Here is a 22,132-nt window from a genome sequence, read left to right on the forward strand (position 1 = left end):
TGCTTTGCGTTAAAAATAATGTAGCCTTCTGCTTCTGCGTTGATTTCAGTCGCAGTGTAGCGGACATGTTTCCAGACTCTGACATCGCAAGGAAGTCCTCGTGGGGGAAACAAAAGCCACACAACTCATTCATCATCAAATAAATTGATAATAACTCATCAAATAAAATACAAAAATCTTATAAACATGTCTGTACAAGTAATACATACTTTAAATAAACATGTACCCGTCCCTTATGTGTTTACGTTTACATTGGTGGCTGAGAGCTGTAAAAGCAGGGGTCCCCAAACTTTTTCCTGTGAGGGCCACATAACTTTTCCCTTCTCTGATGGGGGCCGGGGTCAGTTTTTTAACAGAAAAAGTGTGACGATCGCAGGGGTGCCTAAACGTAAACATTTATTGTTTTCCAGAAAGCCACACATAACCAAATATTAATAACCCTTTCTGGGATCTTCACAGAAAAGAAAGTCAGGAAATAAATAATACTATTTGTGAAATAAATAATAACCAAATCACCCTCTCTGGGTTCTTCACAGAAAACATTAAGTTTCACTTGTTCCAAAAGCAGCGCAAGTTTCACCTCAAATGCTTTTATGTGAGAATACATGTCGCAAATGAGTTCCCCCTGGCCTTGTAGCTGCAAGTTAAGGCTGTTCAGCATTTCTGTCACGTCTGTTAAAAATGCGAGGTGCCATTTCCATTCTGGGTCGATCAGCTCTGGGGCCTTTTTGTCTTTTGAATGAAGAAATACGTTAATTTCGGGTAGCAGCTCGTAAAAACGCCTCAAAACTCTGCCCCGGCTGAACCATAGGACCTCTGTGTAGTACAGCACATCGCCGTGCGCAGGCTCCAGTTCAGACAGGAATTGTTGGAACTGCCTGTTTAAGTCCCTTTGCTCTGATGAAGTTTATGCATGACACCAGAACCTTCATGACAGAATCCCACTTCAACACTTTGCAGCACAGTGCTTGCTGGTGAATTAGGCAGTGGACTTGTAGCGGGGCGGTGAGACCCCGTTCTTCCATCTCCCAGTTCATGCGTCCTATTAGACCCCGAGACGCGCCCACCATACTAGGAGCCCCGTCAGTCGTGATGCTGGCAAGCTTTGACCAGTCTAGGTCCAACTCTTCCATGGTTTGGCATACTTTGCCGAAAATATCCTCCCCCGCTGTAGTCCATTTGAGACTTTGGAGGGCTGCCAGCTCCTCGCACATCTCAAAGTTTGCGCTAACTCCACGAATAAAAATGAGCAGCTGCGCTGTGTCTTGCACGTCCGTGCTCTCATCCAGTGCTAATGAAAAAAAGTCAAATTCTTTCGTCTTCTGCTGCAGCTGGGCATATACATTACCCCCGATTTATTCAATGCGTCTGGTGATTGTACTCGCCGACAGACTCACGGCATTAAAGACATCTTTCTTCTCGGAACACACCTCTTCCGTGACAGCATTCAAACATTTCTTGACAAACTCCATCAGTGAAAGGTTTACCGCTGCTTGTTATCAGTTGAGCAACCCGAAAGCTGGCTCGAACGGATGACTGGTTCAGCTGAGCTTGGCGTACAAATGTATTCTGCTGAGCTAACAGTCCACTTTTTAGCTTTGAGAGTTTGTCTGCTCGCATTTGGCCTTGCAAGTTATCATACTTGTCTTTGTGACGGGATTCATAGTGTCGGCGCAGATTGTATTCTTTGAATACCGCCACCGCCTCTTGACAGATGAGACAAACAGCCTTTTCTTTGCATTGAACAAAAAAAGAATCGTTTGACCACTGCAGGTTAAATACCCTGCATTCTGAATCAATTTTTCTCTTACCTAACCTTTTCGCCATTATTCCGTTCTATTTGACAGGGGCTAGTCTAGGATTCGCGAGGCCAGACTGAAAAAAAAATCATAATGCGTCTCTGGTATTGTTCAGGGGGCCGGGCCAAATGTGGAGGTGGGCCGTATCCGGCCCGCGGGCCTTAGTTTGGGGACCACTGTGTTAAAGTATGGGCGGAGTCCGGCAAAACATTTCCTTTATTTTGAAATTCCAATGTTGACAGGTATGCAGATATCAGACACGGACGTCGCTTTACGTGACGCTTCAGAGGAAAGGACTTAATATTGTCATACAGATGCAAACAACTTAAGGTACAATTGTATTTTTATCTTTTACTTGGGATCAAATATAGGCTACCCGTGTCTAGTCTATAAAACGCTAGACGTGTTAATTTGATTGTACACTTATACACACACACGGGGAGTGTTGCAAAAACCAAGAAGCTCTTAAACATCCCAACGAAAAACGAGAAGAGGTTTACAAGGTGGCAGAAATGCCACTAAAGAATTTGGAGTTTTATGATTTAATAATATTTTTCCTGAGATGCTGATACGTAACTATGGTTACGAAATGTTATGACAGTGAGTGTTTTTTAAATTATTCAGTATTTCTCTAAGGGGAAAAAAACACAGGGACCAAAGTAAAAGATTGGTATATAACTGATGTTTATTGTCATTTTGGATGAACATTAGGTATAAGGCTATGTGAAGAGACAGATCTAAATGTATTTATAGCAATATGACATGATTTCTGCCATTTGCAATAGTGGACTAGAAGCAGGAAGGTTAATGTAGCCGTCTGCTTCTAAAAATAATGCATATACATCAACAGTCCTTCACATGTTCTATTTACAAAAGAAACTAACATTTTCCTCAATCCCATTTCAGATCATTTGCTGTCTTAAGTGACAGAAATAAACTGTCTCCTGATAAATCCTCTAGATTTACATTACAGTTCATTTAGCTGATGCTTTTGTCCAAAGTGACTTACAAGAAGTACAAATAATCATGAGGATACAACTCCAAACAGCAAGAATCTGGCTAATACATTAGCTTCAAATAAGCCAAATAATAGTGCAACATACAGAAACAATAGACTACAATAGAATACAAATTCAACCATTAGCTACAAATAAGCCAAACCAATGTAAGTGCAACATACAAAGAACTGTTTTGTTTTGTTTTGTTTTGTTTCCCCCCCCCCCCTCTCTCTCTCTCTCTCTCTCTCTCTCTCTCTCTCTCTCTCTCTCTCTCTAATTCGCCGAGGTGCAGTCGATACAGGTGAAATTTTAGTCTGCGACAGAAGTTGTGAAGACGGTCTGCTGACATCAATGGGGAGGTCTTTCCACTATTTTGGAGCCAGGATAGCAAACAGGCGGGTTTTGTTTGAGGAGAATCTGAGAATCTCGCAGTGAGGAAGTGGCGAGCCGATTGGCCTATGCAGTGCGAAGTGAACGTGCTGGGGTGTATGATTCGACCATGGCCTGGATGTAGGAAGGGGCTGATCCAGTCACAGCACGGTAGGCCAGCACCAGAGTCTTGAAGCAGATTCTGGACACCACTGGTAGCCAGTGAAGGGAGCGGAGAAGCTGTGTAGTGTGGGATCTAAATACTCTGAATTCAATTATACATCCAGTTATAATGCCATGCTCTAGCTCTCTTCCTCATTGGCGACTAACAGCACACAGCTCATGAGGTGAAGGACTGAGGGTGAAACCAACATCTGGTGTCAGATCCAGTTCATCCTCTGTAACTCCAGGTGGAGGAGTGAAACGAAAGCGCTGGAGGAGGGAGGTGAAGAAGAGGAAAAGCTCCATTCTGGCCAGACTCTCTCCGGGACACACCCTGCGACCTGTGAGAACAAAGAGTTGCAGCAAGTTAACTAGATCACGTCTTTAGAATCGTATTATATCTAGACAAAATGGTTGTACCTGCAGAAAAAGGGATGAAGGCGTCTCTCCTCATAAATTTACCCTCCTTATCCAGGAAGTGGGAAGGGTCGAAAGTGTATGGGGTTTCCCATTCACTCTCATCATGCAGGACAGACGTAAGAAGAGGAAACACAGTAGTCCCCTGTAGGCAAAAGCAGAGCGCAAGGTGTATCATTGAAAGTATTGGCACCAAAGAACTGTTGGAAACAATCTTACAAAAACAAATGTGTTTGTGCGTCTGACCTTTTTGATAAAGTAACCCTGGAATGTGATGTCTCGGCTGGTTTTGTGAGGAAGGGCCAAGGGGACAATGTTGGCCAGTCTCTGTGTCTCGTGGATGACAGCATCAGTGTACGGCAGGTTCTTACGGTCATCTACTCGGACCTGACGGCATCCAACCACCCTGCTCAGCTCCTCCTGGACCTGTTCTGGACTCGCATAACATTTAGATTAAATTGGATGAATGTACGAGTACATAAAATTGGGACTAAAGCGGAAACACTGTAATTTCACCAGGGACAAGTGAGTGGGTTTGTTTTTGCACCTTGAAAATGAGGGTACTTGGACATGAAAAGTAGACCCCACTGAAGTGTTTTTCCTGTAGTATCAGTCCCAGCTGCAAACAGATTTCTCACGCTGTAGACCAGGTTGTCATCATGATAGTGTGAATCTTTTATTTCAGACTCCTAGAAAACATAGAGAAAGAAAGTACGGTGGCCCCGAGAGCTCAACACACTGCAAATTAAGAAAGCACATGCAAATAGAAACAACACAAGCAAATGAAGAAAGCTCTTCACCAATTTGACAACACATGTGCAGCATTTAGAGGAGAAGCTCCAAACCCAATGGAAGCTCTTTCCAGGGGACACTAAAAGAGGATGCACATGACACACACACACACACACATTCTCACAAGGTGGAAACAATATCTGCATCACTGTTCTGACTGTTAAAAAAAACTCAAAGGTCATTTTCCAACACCACTGATGGATAACCAAATTCAATAACTAACCAAAACAACAAGCGCTGCCTTTGCATCACTTTAAAGTGTCGCCTGGAAGCAGTTTTAGTTGTGTTGTCAGGAACTTGCTGCGATTTTTCTAAATGCTGCACATGTGTAGTTAAATTCATATTTTCATATGTCGTCAAGCTAGTGATTTGTCTATTTGGGTTAGGGTTATTTATTGTTCATCAGTATTATAAGGCTAGGAGTGGATTCACTGGAGTAAGACACCTCACCTCCAGGTTTAGTTTATGGGTCAGGAATGCATCCACAAAGCATCTGCACATCTCAGAGTTCAAAGTCTCCTTCAGGTCCGCTATTATGTTCCTTGTTTCCTCCATGCTGGCCTCCACGTGTTTCATCAAGTCCCTCCAGTTTGTAAGAAAAGGGCCCAGCCAAGGAAACGCGTTGTATATCTGTAAAGGGGCAGAATACAGAACAAATGTTAACAGTCATCAGATCTGAAGTGTTCAGATGGTACCCTTCCAAAAAAATATTAAAACTGATGTGTGCAGGAAAATATAAATAATAATAATAATAATAATAATAATAATCCAAAATTAAGTTTCAAATAAATAATGAACAAATATTTACCTTATAGTTAGTACCAAATTAGACAGTTATATCCAGGATGCTTCTTAGGAAATTATTATTTACAATTTAAAATGATAGAATAAAATTTTAACAGTTTAAGCCAGGAGTCTTCAACCTTTTTTCAGATCAAGGACCCCCAAACTGATGGAGAGATGGAACAGGGATACCCTACACTATATATATATATATATATATATATATATATATATATATATATATATATATATATATATATATATATATATATATATATAGTTTAGAAGAGGCTTAAAGAGGGCCATGCGACGGTCCGCTCTGTGTGTCTGCGTGTTTTAGTTAATGTGAATTTAAAGACATTTCAATTTGTGGGGGAAAAATTGGTTGGGAAAAAATAAAGTAACTCCGCGGACCCCCTAGGGGTCACGGACTCCCTGTTGAAGACTTTTTAAGCTCTTAAGACTCAGATTTTCTTCTTAATCATCTGAAGTCACTAGATCTGAAATCACTCTCTAGTACCAGGATGGATGCTGTTCCGGTCAGACGAATGACCTCGTGGTCTTTTTCCACCATAGCTTTGAAGTCAGGGTCCTTGTAGTCAAACCTCTTTCCAAACATGAGAGCTGATATAATATTTGAAGCTGCAAAATTAATTGTCTGGGTGTTGTCGAAGGCTTTACCTGAGAGAGAGATAAAGTTAGATAGTGAGTGCAACTCATTCAATGGACTGTTGCCAAATAAAGAAGTGCAGAGTTTTAGAAAAGATCATGTTACCTTCTTGTTGTTCAAATTCTTCACTCAGGTAGCCACATTCATCTATGATTTTATCTTCACTAATCCTTTTGCCCATCCCAAAATCTCTCAGTGTACTTAGAGCAAAACGCCTCATTTCTTTCCACAAGTCGCCATTGGAAAATATTATGCCTGAAAACAAGAGTGGTTGGCTTGTTTATACAAGGACAGAAAAAGGCCAGTAAAACAAACAAACAAACATTTCTCTCTACCGTTTCCTTTGTTGAAATCATAGAATATTGGAGTGACCTCTCGATCTCCAAATTCCTCAGCATGGTTGACCAGAGCCTGTCTGACTGTCTTGTATCCTGCCAGGACCACCACCTTCTTCATTCCAAAGTAGACTCTAAACACTGGTCCATATTTTTTGGACAGCTAAAAAGATGGAGGCAAGTAAAAGTGAGACTCACTGTCCTCTATAAGAAATGTAATTTACTGAAATCCACTTACCAATACTGAATACATACAAAAATAAATAAAAAAAACATACCTTAATTGTCTTCTATAGAAGCTTAATAATTTAAAGACATACAACACATTTCTCACATCAACAAGAGAGCGGTCGAGTCTTTTGAGATCCACCTGAAGAAGGTTACCAAGCAGGGGAAGAGGTGTAGGCCCTGGAGGCTCCAACTTCTTGTCCTGGGAGCTGAAGCTGGAGTAACAAAGGTGGAGGAACAGCAGGCCCATAATGGCCACCGACAAGTAGACTGAAATAGAAAACTGGAAAAGATCTTCCAACATGATTCTGCTGTCACCTGGATCTGACTTGTTTTAGAAAACCTTTTCACTGAACAGCTGTTTTCAAAGTTAAATGAAGAGATAAATCCCTGGTTGTCAAAAATAGCATTTCTAGTTTCTACCTGCGGTTTCAACCTGTTTGAAGTGTCTGCAAAGATGTAACCTCCTTTCACCTCTCTGGGTGGGGCTGTAGAACAAGGATCGTCCCAAGTCTCTTATTTGATAGGTCCTCACTCCTAGATATTCTCTTAGACCGGAAGTTGTTCTGAAGCACCTTCTTGAAGACCCTCCCAAATCTCTTATTTCTGCTCTTAGGACCTTTCATTTAATACACCCATGGGAGGAGCGAGGAGCGATCTCTGAGGAGCGAGGAGCGAGGACACACGAGAGCAGCCGACACGGAAGTCTTTCAGCAGCCGACACGCCGCCTCATTGGATATCAGTTATTGATTGTACGCCACAGCTGATCGGACTGATCTGATCTTTCAACATCACTGAAATACCGCAGTGAAGACAGACACCAGATTAAACTTAATTGCAACACTGTTTTAATATTATATGTGTTGTTGGATTTAACATCTAGCTTACCACAAACAACAAACTACAAACAACTTTCTTCATTCATAAGAAATAGTTTTCTTTTCATGATCTGTTATTTCTCCCATTAACGTTGATTATAGATACAATTTAATTAAAAGAGAATCAAAGAGTCTGTCTATCAGCAAGAAACACTTTTTGCATTTACATTTTTATTTATCGTCATCTCCATTCAGTCACATGTGAGGCTGATCATCCCTGAGTGTTTGATATGAATTATGTATTGTCCCTGAAACATTAAGTCTAATAAATAATGCCCAGTGTTCAACAGACACCATAAGCATATTCTGGGATATAAATAAAGACTTCACAATCAGTATATCATAACATATTGACCCAAATAATATAAATGCATTCTGCCCGTACAAAAGGTCCCCGTCTTAGCAGGACACAGTATTCCGTATAAAGACAGACTGCAGGTTGTTATTCATGTGCAGGTGTTTGTTAGACAGGTACCAGACTGCTGCTGCTGCTCTGGCAGTGATAACTGGGCCTTTATTACACAGTGCACGTGTGTGCACACACAAACTCCATCAAAAGTCTCCACAGCTGTAAAAGTCGACTGTCAGCTGATCCAGCTGTGATCGCAGATATCAGACACGGAGGTCGCTTCACGTGACGCTTCAGAGGAAAGGACTTCTCATTTATCTAAAAACACATTTCCTCGTTTCCTCTTATGGTGTCCTTGCGTCTTTCCATGCATTTACTAGTAAACTACGCATACTAAGATAAACATTTAATATTGTCATACAGATGCAAACAACAATTGTATTTTTATCTTTTACTTGGGATCAAATATAGGCTACCCGTGTCTAGTCTATAAAACGCTAGACGTGTTAATTTGATTGTACACTTATACACACACACGGGGAGTGTTGCAAAAACCAAGAAGCTCTTAAACATCCCAATGAAAAACGAGAAGAGGTTTACAAGGTGGCAGAAATGCCACTAAAGAATTTGGAGTTTTATTATTTTATATTTTTCCTGAGATGCTGATACATAACTATGGTTACGAAATGTTATGACAGTGCGTGTTTTTTAAATGATTCAGTATTTCTCTAAGGGGAAAAAACACAGGGACCAAAGTAAAAGATTGGTATATAACTGATTTTTATTGTCATTTTGGATGAACATTAGGTATAAGGCTATATGAAGAGACAGATCTAAATGTATTTATAGCAATATGACATGATTTCTGCCATTTGCAATAGTGGACTAGAAGCAGGAAGGTTAATGTAGCCGTCTGCTTCTAAAAATAATGCATATACATCAACAGTCCTTCACATTTTCTATTTACAAAATTACAAAAAAAAACTAACATTTTCCTCAATCCCATTTCAGATCATTTGCTGTCTTAAGTGACTGAAATAAATAGTCTCCTGATAAATCCTCTAGATTTACATTACAGTTCATTTAGCTGATGCTTTTGTCCAAAGTGACTTACAAGAAGTACAAATAATCATGAGGATACAACTCCAAACAGCAAGAATCTTGCAAGTACATTAGCTACAAATAAGCCAAACCAATGTAAGTGCAACATACAAAGAACTGTTTTGTTTTGTTCCCCCCCCTCCTCTCTCTCATTCGCCGAGGTGCAGTCGAAACAGGTGAACTTTCAGTCTGCGACAGAAGTTGTGAAGACGGTCTGCTGACATCAATGGGGAGGTCTTTCCACTATTTTGGAGCCAGGATAGCAAACAGGCGGGTTTTGTTTGAGGAGAATCTGGGTCCCTCTCGCAGTGAGGGAGTGGCGAGCCGATTCGCTGATGCAGAGCGAAGTGAACGTGCTGGGGTGTATGATTCGACCATGGCCTGGATGTAGGAAGGGGCTGATCCAGTCACAGCACGGTAGGCCAGCACCAGAGTCTTGAAGCAGATTCTGGACACCACTGGTAGCCAGTGAAGGGAGCAGAGAAGCTGTGTAGTGTGGGATCTAAATACTCTGAATTCAATTATACATTCAGTTATAATGCCATGCTCTAGCTCTCTTCCTCATTGGCGACTAATAGCACACAGCTCATGAGGTGAAGGACTGAGGGTGAAACCAACAACTGGTGTCAGATCCAGTTCATCCTCTGTAACTCCAGGTGGAGGAGTGAAACGAAAGCGCTGGAGGAGGGAGGTGAAGAAGAGGAAAAGCTCCATTCTGGCCAGACTCTCTCCGGGACACATCCTGCGACCTGTGAGAACAAAGAGTTGCAGCAAGTTTACTAGATCACGTCTTTAGAATCGTATTTTATCTAGACAAAATGGTTGTACCTGCAGAAAAAGGGATGAAGGCATCTCTCCTCATAAATTTACCCTCCTTATGCAGGAAGTGGGAAGGGTCGAAAGTGTATGGGGTTTCCCATTCACTCTCATCATGCAGGACAGACGTAAGAAGAGGAAACACAGTAGTCCCCTGTAGGCAAAAGCAGAGCGGAAGGTGTATCATTGAAAGTATTGGCACCAAAGAACTGTTGGAAACAATCTTACAAAAACAAATGTGTTTGTGCGTCTGACCTTTTTGATAAAGTAACCCTGGAATGTGACGTCTCGGCTGGTTTTGTGAGGAATGGCCAAGGGGACAATGTTGGCCAGTCTCTGTATCTCGTGGATGACAGCATCAGTGTACGGCAGGTTCTTACGGTCATCTACTCGGACCTGACGGTTTCCAACCACCCTGCTCAGCTCCTCCTGGACCTGTTCTGGACTCGCATAACATTTAGATTAAATTGGATGAATGGTCAAGTATATAAAATTGGGACTGAAGCGGAAACACTGTAATTTCACCAGGGACAAGTGAGTGGGTTTGTTTTTACACCTTGAAAATGAGGGTACTTGGCCATGAAAAGTAGACCCCACTGAAGTGTTTTTCCTGTAGTATCAGTCCCAGCTCCAAACAGATTTCTCACGCTGTAGACCAGGTTGTCATCATGATAGTGTGAATCTTTTGTTTCAGACTCCTAGAAAACATAGAGAAAGAAAGTATGGTGGCTCCGAGAGCTCAACACACTGCAAATTAAGAAAGCACATGCAAATAGAAACAACACAAGCAAATGAAGAAAGCTCTTCACCAATTTGACAACACATGTGCAGCATTTAGAGGAGAAGCTCCAAACCCAATGGAAACTCTTTCCAGGGGACACTAAAAGAGGATGCACATGACAGGGACAGCTTGTGTTTTTTTGTGGCTTCTGAAGTTATTGGCTGATGAAGTCTATCCTTCATTGTGATCACATGATTCAGATATTATAATATCTAATGACCATCTGGACAGAGGTGAAAAGTGGGAAAAAAGCCTTTTTGCCCCCCCCCTTGCTCTTGACCACGGCAATCTTAGAAATGGACCTTCATTTTGATCTAAACTACACATCTGTAAAGGTTTGTGAAAGTTTCCACAGACAGAGAGACGGGATTATAAACACCTGTACTCTAAACCTCTTCTGTGGTCATTCCTGCTACAGTAAGACTCCCTAAGGACCACATTTTGCCACGATGACACACACACACACATTCTCACAAGGTGGAAACAATATCTGCATCACTGTTCTGACTGTTAAAAAAAACTCAAAGGTCATTTTCCAACACCACTGATGGATAACCAAATTCAATAACTAACCAAAACAACAAGCGCTACGTTTGCATCACTTTAAAGTGTCGCCTGGAAGCAGTTTTAGTTGTGTTGTCAGGTACTTGCTGCGATTTTTCTAAATGCTGCACATGTGTAGTTAAATTCATATTTTCATATGTCGTCAAGCTAGTGATTTGTCTATTTGGGTTAGGGTTATTTATTGTTCATCAGTATTATAAGGCTAGGAGTGGATTCACTGGAGTAAGACACCTCACCTCCAGGTTTAGTTTATGGGTCAGGAATGCATCCACAAAGCATCTGCACAACTCAGGGTTCAAAGTCTCCTTCAGGTCCGCTATTATGTTCATTGTTTCTTGCCTGCTGGCCTCCACGTGTTTCATCAAATCCCTCCAGTTTTTAAGAAAAGGGCCCAGCCAAGGAAACGCGTTGTATATCTGTAAAGGAGCAGAATACAGAACAAATGTTAACAGCCATCAGATCTGAAGTGTTCAGATGGTACCCTTCCAAAAAAATATTAAAACTGATGTGTGCAGGAAAATATAAATAATAATAATAATAATAATCCAAAATTAAGTTTCAAATAAATAATGAACAAATATTTACCTTATAGTTAGTACCAAATTAGACAGTTATATCCAGGATGCTTCTTAGGAAATTATTATTTACAATTTAAAATGATAGAATAAAATTTTAACAGTTTAAGCCAGGAGTCTTCAACCTTTTTTCAGATCAAGGACCCCCAAACTGATGGAGAGATGGAACAGGGATACCCTACTATATATATATATATATATATATATATATATATATATATAAATATATAAATATAAATATATATATAGTTTAGAAGAGGCTTAAAGAGGGCCATGCGACGGTCCGCTCTGTGTGTCTGCGTGTTTTAGTTAATGTGAATTTAAAGACATTTCAATTTGTGGGGGAAAAATTGGTTGGGAAAAAATAAAGTAACTCTGCGGACCCCCTAGGGATCACGGACTCCCTGTCGAAGACTTTTTAAGCTCTTAAGACTCAGATTTTCTTCTTAATCATCTGAAGTCACTAGATCTGAAATCACTCTCTAGTACCAGGATGGATGCTGTTCCGGTCAGACGAATGACCTCGTGGTCTTTTTCCACCATAGCTTTGAAGTCAGGGTCCTTGTAGTCAAACCTCTTTCCAAACATGAGAGCTGATATAATATTTGAAGCTGCAAAATGAATTGTCTGGGAGTTGTCGAAGGCTTTATCTGAGAGAGAGAGATAAAGTTAGATAGTGAGTGCAACTCATTCAATGGACTGTTGTCAAATAAAGAGGTGCAGTGTTTTAGAAAAGATCATGTTACCTTCTTGTTGTTCAAATTCTTCACTCAGGTAGCCACATTCATCTATGATTTTATCTTCACTAATCCTTTTGCCCATCCCAAAATCTCTCAGTGTACTTAGAGCAAAACGCCTAATTTCTTTCCACAAGTCGCCATTGGAAAATATTATGCCTGAACACAAGAGTGGTTGGCTTGTTTATACAAGGACAGAAAAAGGCCAGTAAAACAAACAAACAAACATTTCTCTCTACCGTTTCCTTTGTTGAAATCATAGAATATTGGAGTGACCTCTCGATCTCCAAATTCCTCAGCATGGTTGACCAGAGCCTGTCTGACTGTCTTGTATCCTGCCAGGACCACCACCTTCTTCATTCCAAAGTAGACTCTAAACACTGGACCATATTTTTTGGACAGCTAAAAAGATGGAGGCAAGTAAAAGTGAGACTCACTGTCCTCTATAAGAAATATAATTTACTGAAATCCACTTACCAATACTGAATACATACAAAAATAAATATAAAAACATACCTTAATTGTCTTCTATAGAAGCTTAATAATTTAAAGACATGCAACACATTTCACACATCAACAAGAGAGCGGTCGAGTCTTTTGAGATCCACCTGAAGAAGGTTACCAAGCAGGGGAAGAGGTGTAGGCCCTGGAGGCTCCAACTTCTTGTCCTGGGAGCTGAAGCTGGAGTAACAAAGGTGGAGAAACAGCAGGCCCATAATGGCCACCGACAAGTAGACTGAAATAGAAAACTGGAAAAGATCTTCCAACATGATTCTGCTGTCACCTGGATCTGACTTATTTTAGAAAACCTTTTCGGTGAACAGCTGTTTCCAAAGTTAAATGAAGAGATAAATCCCTGGTTGTCCCAAATCGGCTTCTAGTTTCAAACAGTTTGAAGAGTCTGCAAAGATGTAACCTCTTTTCATGTACTTTTATGTTCTTCTGTTACTATGCAAAACATTCACTCGTCCTTCACCAGAAAACTGCTATGTGTGCAAGGATGTGTTTTGTGTATCCAACTGATATCTTGTTGTGAGACCAAAAGAACATCTTGCTCAGGACAGATGTCCCGACGGCAACTAATGCTTTGCGAGGTCACCTCATGTGCGATATATGATGTATGTTTTCTCTCTGTCTCCAGCGCTCTTCAGCACTCTCCAGCAGACTGTTTTCGCACTCTGTATGAGTTGTGATTCTGAGATCTCAGAATAAAGTGTCAAAGACGAAACCTGGTTTTCCGTAACTTTATTGAACATCTCACCGAGAACTTCATTATAATATAAAAGAATATTCCACAACAATTTGGTGTCAGAAGTGGGATCACTGCAAGTCGTCTACGAACACCGAGGACTACTGGTGGATGGCTGCCGGAATCCTTAGTGGATTCTCCTCTACCTCGACGAAATACACGATCTGAGACGAGAGGACCAGTATCCAGAGTGGGACTGACGAACTGTACGTGATCCAACAAACTCTTTTTCAAAACCTCCGGTGAGATGTATTATTTCTAAATTTATATTACAAAAAGTGTGATTTTAAGATAAACGTAAAATAACATGCCATGTCATCAGTAAGTCATAAATAGAGTCAGGGACTTTATTAAAGAGAATACAAGTGAAAGTCAGGGACTTTGAAGAATTACTCTGGGAGTAAAATACACGGAGACGTCCGAGTATAAAATAACGTAAATCACAGGTTGAAAAGAAACGTTCAGAATGGGTCAGGGATCCAGTGTTAAAGGACAAGATGTCCAAAAGGGATCAAAAGTGGATGACATGTGTAAAAAATACGGACCAGATACTACGTCATGTTTAAAGGTATGGGTTGAGAAACTGAAGGAGGATCATTTAGTGTTGAGGAATTAAGAAAGTTAAAAGTAAGGTTGAGAGAACAAGAGGGAAAAGTAATGTGTTGAAAACAATGAGAGAACATAGAAGACAGTTTATGTTATGGGAGAAGGAAGGGATTATGAAAATGTCAAAGAAACAGTTAACAACCCATTCCACTTCTCTTTACCCAGCTCTGACGGGGTTGGATGACGATTCCTACTCCTGCCGCCGAGTTCCACCTCCGGCCTACCCAGACTCAGTCCAACCACAATTACAACCACTTCCCCACGAAGCCCCTGAAGCCTCTGCTCCTCCTGTCCATCACAAGAAAGGAAAACCCAACACCCGGCAACGACAACGAGACAGAAGACCAGACAGTGACGAGGATGAGAAAAGTGATGACAAACCTCAACTTTTCCCCATGATCCAAGTAATGGGACCTGAAGGAACAGCTTTAGTTTACCGTTCCTGGACATTAGACGACATGAAGGCTGCTCTACACCACCTCCCCGCCATTGAAAATGGAGGAGGTGATTTTGGGGTACAATTGATTCTGTTCTGCCAACAATTCCAGCCCACATTTGTTGAACTAAACAAACTCCTCATGATGAAATTAGGTCCAACTGACTATGCAAAATCAGAGTAAGTAACATTTGAACACGTCTTGAAACATCCAGAACGGATCAATAATGAAAACGACGCATATAGAGACGCTCTCACCACACGGGGCATCTCGCAGAACAATTTGTAAAAAAGGTTGACATGACAAAAATATCTGCTTGCCAGCAGAAAATCGACGAAGGCGTTCCTGATTACTACACCCGCCTACACAAAGTCTTTCTTGACAACAGCGGTATCCGAGAGGACGACGCCGCTGAAGGAGTTTGGAACACCCATCTCCGAGCAGCCTTCCTCCAAGGCCTCAGGAAAGACATTTCTGACAAAGTTCAAGAAACATGTATAGGCTGCCAAGACGCTAACATCGCCGAAGTACGACGTTATGCTATTCACTGTGAGAAACAAGCTCAACTGCACAACCAAAACAAGAAGAAAACAGAAAAGCATCAAAAGAGAAAGCTCAGCTCACGCTCATGCATGCTGTAGCCACAAATGTTGCACCCCCTCATCAAGACAGGGGGCATGGTCGTTTCAGAGGAAGAGGGAGAGGATTCTCTCAGCCCAGGCAACAAAGCCCGTGACAGTAGCCAAGTGAACAGGGATGTTTCCACTGTGGCGACCCAAACCATTGGGTAAGAGACTGTCCATTACAACCACAACAGTCATCAGGTGGGCACGGCTGGGGAAACAGCAGAGGTACAGAAGAGGAGGGGGAGGAGGTCCAAATCGTAACCATCATCAGGGTTACAATCAACAGTCCAACTGGCAGGGCGGCCAACCGTCACAGCCATCTGATTGAATAGAGGAGAGGGGGCCATGAGAGGCAGGAGAGGATGACGTCACCACCACCCCCACCATCTGAACAAGGAAGTACAATACACCACACACCACACACACCATCACTCAAACATCAAAAGATACAAGAACTCATTTTAAAGTCTGTACCTAAACAAGCAACGTATTCCATGTTAAGTACAGAAGCATACAGAAAAATGCCTGTTATACAAATAACTGTGTTTAACAAGTGTTATCATTTCTTGTTGATTCTGGGGCAACACACTCTGTTATTAAAGCATCTCAATTACCTGACGTCAGACTCAGCGGTCGATCTATATTCTCTATTGGAGCAGGAGGGAACACAGTAAAATAATTATTTACTAACCTTTAACATGCAGTGATCACTCACTGGCATTAACGTAAAACATAGTTTTCTCCTCTCACCTGTCTGCCCACTAAATTTGCCAGGGGCGTGATTTGATTTTAGACCTAGGTTTGAATCTCTCTTCTACCCCTACAGGGTTAAAAGTCACCAGATCGATTCCTATTATTAACGACTCCACTCCGGACACGTCTGGTAATCTCTTGTATGTCTATCAGTGGTGGGTTCCGTTTACACAATCAAAGGGCCTTATTGACTACGCTGTTAAAGCATGGATAACCCCTGGTGCTGATGTCATGAAAAATACAGATATGCATTGTACTGCTCATGTCGCTCCTGATAGAGACAATGAGTTCGAGCAAGGGTATTTTGAGAATTTAAATGATCAGTTAGATCTATCATTCTGTTATTGGAGCTCCAAACGTTATGCTATATCTGTATGTCTCACTCCGACACAAACACAGTTTTACAAAAGCTGAGCCACACATCTCGATTTCTAAAAATCCTACAGAGCAATGGTGGGATTTAGGCCCATGGGTAAAAATAATAATCATTTAATTGACTGGTGTCCGACGCACACACCTAACATTGTGTCATGACTCTGGATTTGGTGTTCCTGTTTTATTTTGTAGAGTTCACCTCCCTTGTGTCATGTCTTGTGTTTACTTCCTGTCTTTGTGTGGTTTCCCACCATCGTCAGCGTCGGTTTCCGCCGGCCCCTGATTGTTTCCACCTGTTCCCACTCACCTCTTGTATAAATTGTCCTGTCTCCCCTTGTCGTGTGTCAGTTCGTCTTGTCATATCCTTGTGAGATCATGTGCAACTACCAGTGTTCCATGAAGTGTGCTTTTCAGAGAAATTTGTATATCCTCCTTGTGAGCGTTTTTGTTGTTTTTTGGAAGTAAAGTTTTGGTTCATTCTACACTTTACCCTTGTGTCTGGAGTCGTACAATTGAGTCCTCCTTCCCTGTGTCTGAGGCGTAACAGAACGAACTGACTAGAATGGACTCAGCCGACTCCAAAGGACTTCGGGACGCCCTATCACTCCGGGGAGTGATGATCCAGCAGCATGAGAATCAGCTGGTATCAGTCAGTCGAGGAATCCAGGACTTAGCAGACCGTCAAACAGAGTTCCAAGCCTCTGTTTTGTCTGAAGTACACCTCCTGACAACACAGATGCAACAGCTCCTCACTCGCCTGCAGACTGCTACTCTAGTGAAGTCTCCTGCTGCAGGTTCCTCTTCTCCTGTCTCGGTTCCTGCTGCCGGGCCGCGGCAGACTTCAGTTCCTGCTGCCGGACCTCCGCAGACCTCCGTTTCCTGCTGCCGGACCTCCGCAGACAGTTTGTTCGCCTGCCGCCTCTCGAGACCGCACTCCATGCTTCACCTGGTCCCTCGAGACCCCAGTCCCTGCATTCCCCCGGCCCCTCAAGACCCCAGTCCCTGCGTTACCCCGGCCCCTCGAGACCCCAGTTCCTGCATTTCCCTTAAACCTCGAGACCCCAGTTCCAGTGGTCCCCTTGACGACCCGTGTTCTCCTTGGATGCTCGAGACCCCCATGCTCCCCCTCCCTCTTGAGACCCCCGTGTTGCCTTGATGCTTGAGAACCCCGTGCTTCAACTCGACCTCCTGAGCGGCTCCTTCGACCCCCAGCCCGGCCTCCCCAGCAACTTTCGCCGGTCTTCAGCCCGACCTCTGAGCGGCTCCTCGACCCCCAGCCCGTGCCGTCCCCAGCAACTTCGCCGGTCTTTTCAGCCCGACCTCCTGAGGCGGCTCTCCGGCCCCCAGCCCAGCCTCCCCAGCAACTTGTCGGCTCATTCCGGCATCTCCGCCGGGCCTCCTAAGCGGCTCCACCCGCCTTCCAGCCAGCCTCCTGAGCAGTTCTGCCCGCCTCCATCCCGGCCTGTCCACCGGCCTCCCGAGTGGCTTCGACAGCTTCCAGCCCGGTCTTCAGCCCGGTCTTTCCACCGGCCTAATGAGCCATGTTGGCCCCTGGATTCAGGTACGGCTTGTAATTCAATATGTTGACGACATTATGATTGCATCTCCCTCTAAGGAACAGTGTGAAGTTGATACAAGACTTTTACATTTGTCCGCAGAAAGGCCATAAAGCCTGCCTGTCTAAACTTCAGTTCTCCCTGCCTACTGTCACCTTTTTAGGTCATGTCATTTCCGGAGAGGGGAAAACACTGTCTCCTAAAAGAATACAGGCTTTACAGTCCATTCCAAAGCCTGTCACAAAGAAACACATGATGCCATTTCTGGGCATGGCTTCCTACTGTAGATGTTTTATCCCTAACTACTCTCAAGTTGAGCAGCCACTTAGGGATATCACACACACTCCAGGCTCCACTGCTAACACAGTGCTAGTCTGGAATCCAGAGGCAGACAAAGAATTTGTTAACATGAAAATGTTGTTGTTGCCTGATCCGAACAAACCTTTTGTGCAAGCAGTAGATGAAAAAGGAGGATGCATGACGTCTGTCCTTCTTCAGTCACATGGCTCACACCTACGTCCGGTGGCGTATTTTTCAGGCAAATTAGACCCAGTTGCAGCAGGCCTTCCAGCAGGCCTTCCAACATGCCTCCGTGTAATCGCAGCAGCAGAAAAGGCTCTGATAGCCTCAAGGGACATAGTTGCCTATGCTCCACTAAATCTGCTCGTTCCTCATTCTGTTGCACTCATTCTCCTTGAGCAAAGGACTAGCCATTTGTCGGCAGCCAGATATCTTCGCTATCACACATGTTTTATTAGACATGCCAAATGTTACTGTTCAACCATATAAAACCATTAATCCTGCCTCTCTTTTACCTCTTCCTACAGACGGAGAGCCTCACAAATCTCTCACACGATTGTTTGGCGGAATTAGAACTCACCTGCACACCATGACCCGACCTCAGTGATGTGCCCCTATTCGATCCAGATCTGGAGCTCTACGTAGATGGCTCTGCCTCTCGTGACTCTACTGGCAAAAATAGGGTTGGTTTCGCTGTCGTCACTGCAGTTGATGTGTTGTGTTCTGGTTCTCTTCCCTCTAACTATTCTGCCCAAGTTGCAGAACTCGTTGCCCTGACTGAAGCGTGCCGCTCCGCCGCAAGTCAGGCTGTGAACATTTACACACCGACTCTCTTTACGCTTTCGGTGTTGTCCATGATTTTGGTGCGTTATAGAAACATAGGAAGTTTCTCAAATCTGATGGTAAGCCCATTCTGAATTCCAAATTGGTTGCTGCGCTACTAGAGAGCATTTTATTGCCCTCCCGAATTGCTGTATGCAAATGTACTGCTCACACCCAGGGCATTGACCCCATTTCGCAAGGTAATGCATGTGCCGAAGCCGCTGCTAAATTGGCTGCTATGAGATCAGATGTATATGGTTCACCATGTATGGTCACTCAGACAGCTCCCCACCCAACTGCCCGCGCAGGTTTTCGCGTCTCTAAACAACATGCAAAAGCATGTCATGGACCGTGAAAAAGCTGTGTGGCGCTCCTGTGGTGCCTCTTTCACTCAAGACACAGGTGTGTGGATGGGTCCCGAGGGTCTACCACGTCTCCCTAAACATTTCTTTTCCCATTATGCTAAGTTGACACATGGGTTAGACCATGTGTCAAAAGGGGGGATGTTTGATGTTTGATTTTTGGTTCACCAAAGGTTTCACCGTGGCTGCAGAGAAGCACTGCCACGCATGCGTTACCTTCTGACTCAAAACTGCCTGTACGACCAATGGCATTGAGAGAAACAGAACATTCTGTGCATTTTTAGCACGAACCGATCCTGTGAAAGGAGGCAAAACTCCTGGTGGTTCGCAAAAGAGTCACTACCTGCACCATGTGTGTTTATGTCCAACGCCACCCTTCGCGCCACAAATGCAATCTCAGCTAAAACCAAGTACGTTTGAAATGTATGCAACCAGTAGCAAGCGTTCACCCTAGCTTCCTACAGAATTTGACTCATGTCCTATGCATAATCCGTAGGAAGAGCCATGTAGGCATGTTTTTAGGGACTACAAAGAATTGTCAACGGATCCTAAACGGCACCTGTGGTCCCGGCGAATTCAACAAAACAGTATGTGTACTAGCTAATATCCCAAATCGCATAAACTCCTCTATGGGCGTTTCCCTCTGTCACACACACCTCAACACTCCTAGCCTGGACTTCTGATGCCGGAGGCAGGAGCCCCATAAAATTACGTCTGGCTATGCGGAAATAAATTGTACCAGACTTTGGCACTAGTATGGACTGGCACATGCACTCTAGTAGATCTGATACCAGCGGTCACCATTTTAGATTCTTTATTGTACACCACTCACCAGTATCCAGACACTTCTCCGGGAGAAAAAGGGTTCAGCGGTATATTTCCTTGGTGGGGGTGTTATAAATAATGCTCACAATATCGATAAGACTCATACCCGTTTAGAAAATCTCACATTCGAGGTTACACAGGGTTTCCAAGCATTCACTCCATTTATGGTAGCAAGTAGAAACATGTTGCTACAAGCATCATATGGGCCTTGACATTTGTTAGCTTACAACCAATAGGAGGACTACTCTCCACGAACATTACTTTCTCATGACTAGTCATTATGAAGTGCACATGAAAATGAAATAAACAGAGGGACCAAAGTAAAAAGATTGGTAGATAACTGATTTTTATTGTAATTTTGGATGAACATTAAACAAAAGGGGGGGGGGGGGGGGGGGGGTTATTAAGGTAATAAGACTATGTGAAAAGGACCAGGGTCTACATTTATTTATAGTAATATGACATATATATAATATAGTATATGCCATATAATATATATAGTAATATGACATATAATATATATATATATAATATTATATATATATACATATATTATATATATATATATTACATAATATATATATACATACTTTTTTTTTTTTTTTTTGTTTTTTTTTTTTTTAAAACATCAATTCTTGTATTCTAACAAAGCAATGGAAATAACTTAATAGTTTAAAAGACATACAACATATTTCTCACATCAACAAGGGAGGAGCGGGTTTGAGTCTTTGAGATTCACCTGAAGAAGGTTACCAAAAGGGGGCAGGGGAAGAGTGTAGGCCCGGAAGGCTTCCAACTTCTTGTCCTGGGAGCTTGAAGCTGGAGAAGAGTAACAAAAAAGGTTGAGAAAACAGCAGGGCCCATAAATAAATGGCCAACTGAACAAAGTAGACTGAAATAGAAAAAACTGGAAAAAAAAAAATCTTCCAAAACATGATTCTGCTGTAACCCCTGGATCTGACTCTTTTAGAAAACCTTTTTCACTGAACCAGCTGTTTTCAAAGTTAAATGAAGAGAAAAATCCCTGGTTGTTCCAAATCGCGCTTCTCGTTTAAACAGTTTTGAAGAGAAAGAGTCTGCAAAAAAAAAAATGTAATCTCTTTTCACCTCCTCTGGGTGGGAAATGGACCAAGTCTCCTAATGATAAGTCTCAATTCCTAGATCCTCACTTGGACCGGAAAGTGTAATGAGGCGCCATTCTCGAAGGACCTCCCAAATCTATTATTTGTTTTTTTTTTTTTTTTTTTTTTTTCTGATCCTAGAACATTCAAATTTAAATACACCCATGGGAGGAGCGAAAGGGAGGCGATCTCTGGAAGAGCGAGGATACACGAGAGCAGCCGGACAACGGGAAGTCTTTCAAAGCAAAGCCGGACACCGCCGCCTCATTGGGATATCAGTTAATGAATTGACACCACAGCTGATCGGAACTGATCTGATGTTTCAAACATCACTGAAATACAGCAGTGGAAGACAGGGACACCAAGATTAAACTCAATTGCAAACACTGTTTAATATTATATGGTGTTGTTTGATTTACCAATTCTAGTTTACCACAAAACAACCAAACTACAAACAAACTTTTCTTAATTTATAAGAAATTGTTTTCTGTTCAGGATCTGTTTTATTTTCTCCCATGAACGTTGTGATTATAGATACCAATAGTTTAAAATTAAGAGAGAATCAAACAGAGTCTGTGTCTGTCAGCAAGAAGAAACACTTTTTTGCATTTACATTTTTTATTTATTCGTCATTCTCCATTTCAGTCACATGTGAGGCTTGATCATCCCCTGAGTGTGGATATTGAATATGTATTGTCCCTGACACATTAAGTCCTAATAAATAATGTCCAGTGTTTAAACAGGA

At 42.4% G+C, this 22,132-nt stretch overlaps 2 protein-coding genes across 2 annotated transcripts; both read right to left on the bottom strand.

Moving 5' to 3' along the window:
- Nucleotides 1–3,082: 3,082 nt before the first annotated feature.
- Nucleotides 3,083–7,226, bottom strand: LOC115011908 (cytochrome P450 2K1-like). Its single transcript, XM_029437182.1, has 9 exons — nt 6,660–7,226; nt 6,326–6,488; nt 6,096–6,245; nt 5,841–6,001; nt 4,988–5,167; nt 4,293–4,434; nt 3,992–4,176; nt 3,749–3,890; nt 3,083–3,669 (listed from the first exon to the last, which is right to left on the bottom strand). The coding sequence occupies exons 1-9, from the start codon at nt 6,855–6,857 to the stop codon at nt 3,482–3,484; spliced, it is 1,509 nt and encodes a 502-aa protein (XP_029293042.1). The 5' UTR covers nt 6,858–7,226; the 3' UTR covers nt 3,083–3,481.
- A 2,026-nt stretch (nt 7,227–9,252) lies between these two features.
- Nucleotides 9,253–13,146, bottom strand: LOC115011983 (cytochrome P450 2K1-like). The gene is made up of 9 exons (XM_029437324.1): nt 12,928–13,146; nt 12,595–12,757; nt 12,365–12,514; nt 12,108–12,268; nt 11,280–11,459; nt 10,255–10,396; nt 9,954–10,138; nt 9,711–9,852; nt 9,253–9,631 (listed from the first exon to the last, which is right to left on the bottom strand). Exons 1-9 carry the CDS (start codon nt 13,123–13,125, stop codon nt 9,444–9,446), a joined length of 1,509 nt encoding a protein of 502 aa, XP_029293184.1. The 5' UTR covers nt 13,126–13,146; the 3' UTR covers nt 9,253–9,443.
- Nucleotides 13,147–22,132: the final 8,986 nt, after the last annotated feature.

The sequence above is a fragment of the Cottoperca gobio genome, chromosome 8 (genome assembly GCF_900634415.1).
Source record: "Cottoperca gobio chromosome 8, fCotGob3.1, whole genome shotgun sequence".
Lineage (NCBI taxonomy): Eukaryota > Metazoa > Chordata > Actinopteri > Perciformes > Bovichtidae > Cottoperca > Cottoperca gobio.

Bases quoted from the DNA above. Each gene is read 5' to 3' on its own strand.
- LOC115011908 (XM_029437182.1), bottom strand. From the start codon at position 6,857: ATGTTGGAAGATCTTTTCCAGTTTTCTATTTCAGTCTACTTGTCGGTG. The intron at 6,489-6,659 runs GTGAGAAATGTG...CCATCTTTTTAG, and splicing joins TCGACCGCTCTCTTGTTGAT to CTGTCCAAAAAATATGGACC. The intron at 3,891-3,991 runs GTCAGACGCACA...TTTTGCCTACAG, and splicing joins AGGGTTACTTTATCAAAAAG to GGGACTACTGTGTTTCCTCT.
- LOC115011983 (XM_029437324.1), bottom strand. From the start codon at position 13,125: ATGTTGGAAGATCTTTTCCAGTTTTCTATTTCAGTCTACTTGTCGGTG. The intron at 12,758-12,927 runs GTGTGAAATGTG...CCATCTTTTTAG, and splicing joins TCGACCGCTCTCTTGTTGAT to CTGTCCAAAAAATATGGTCC. The intron at 10,397-11,279 runs GTGAGGTGTCTT...TATGTTTTCTAG, and splicing joins CCCATAAACTAAACCTGGAG to GAGTCTGAAACAAAAGATTC.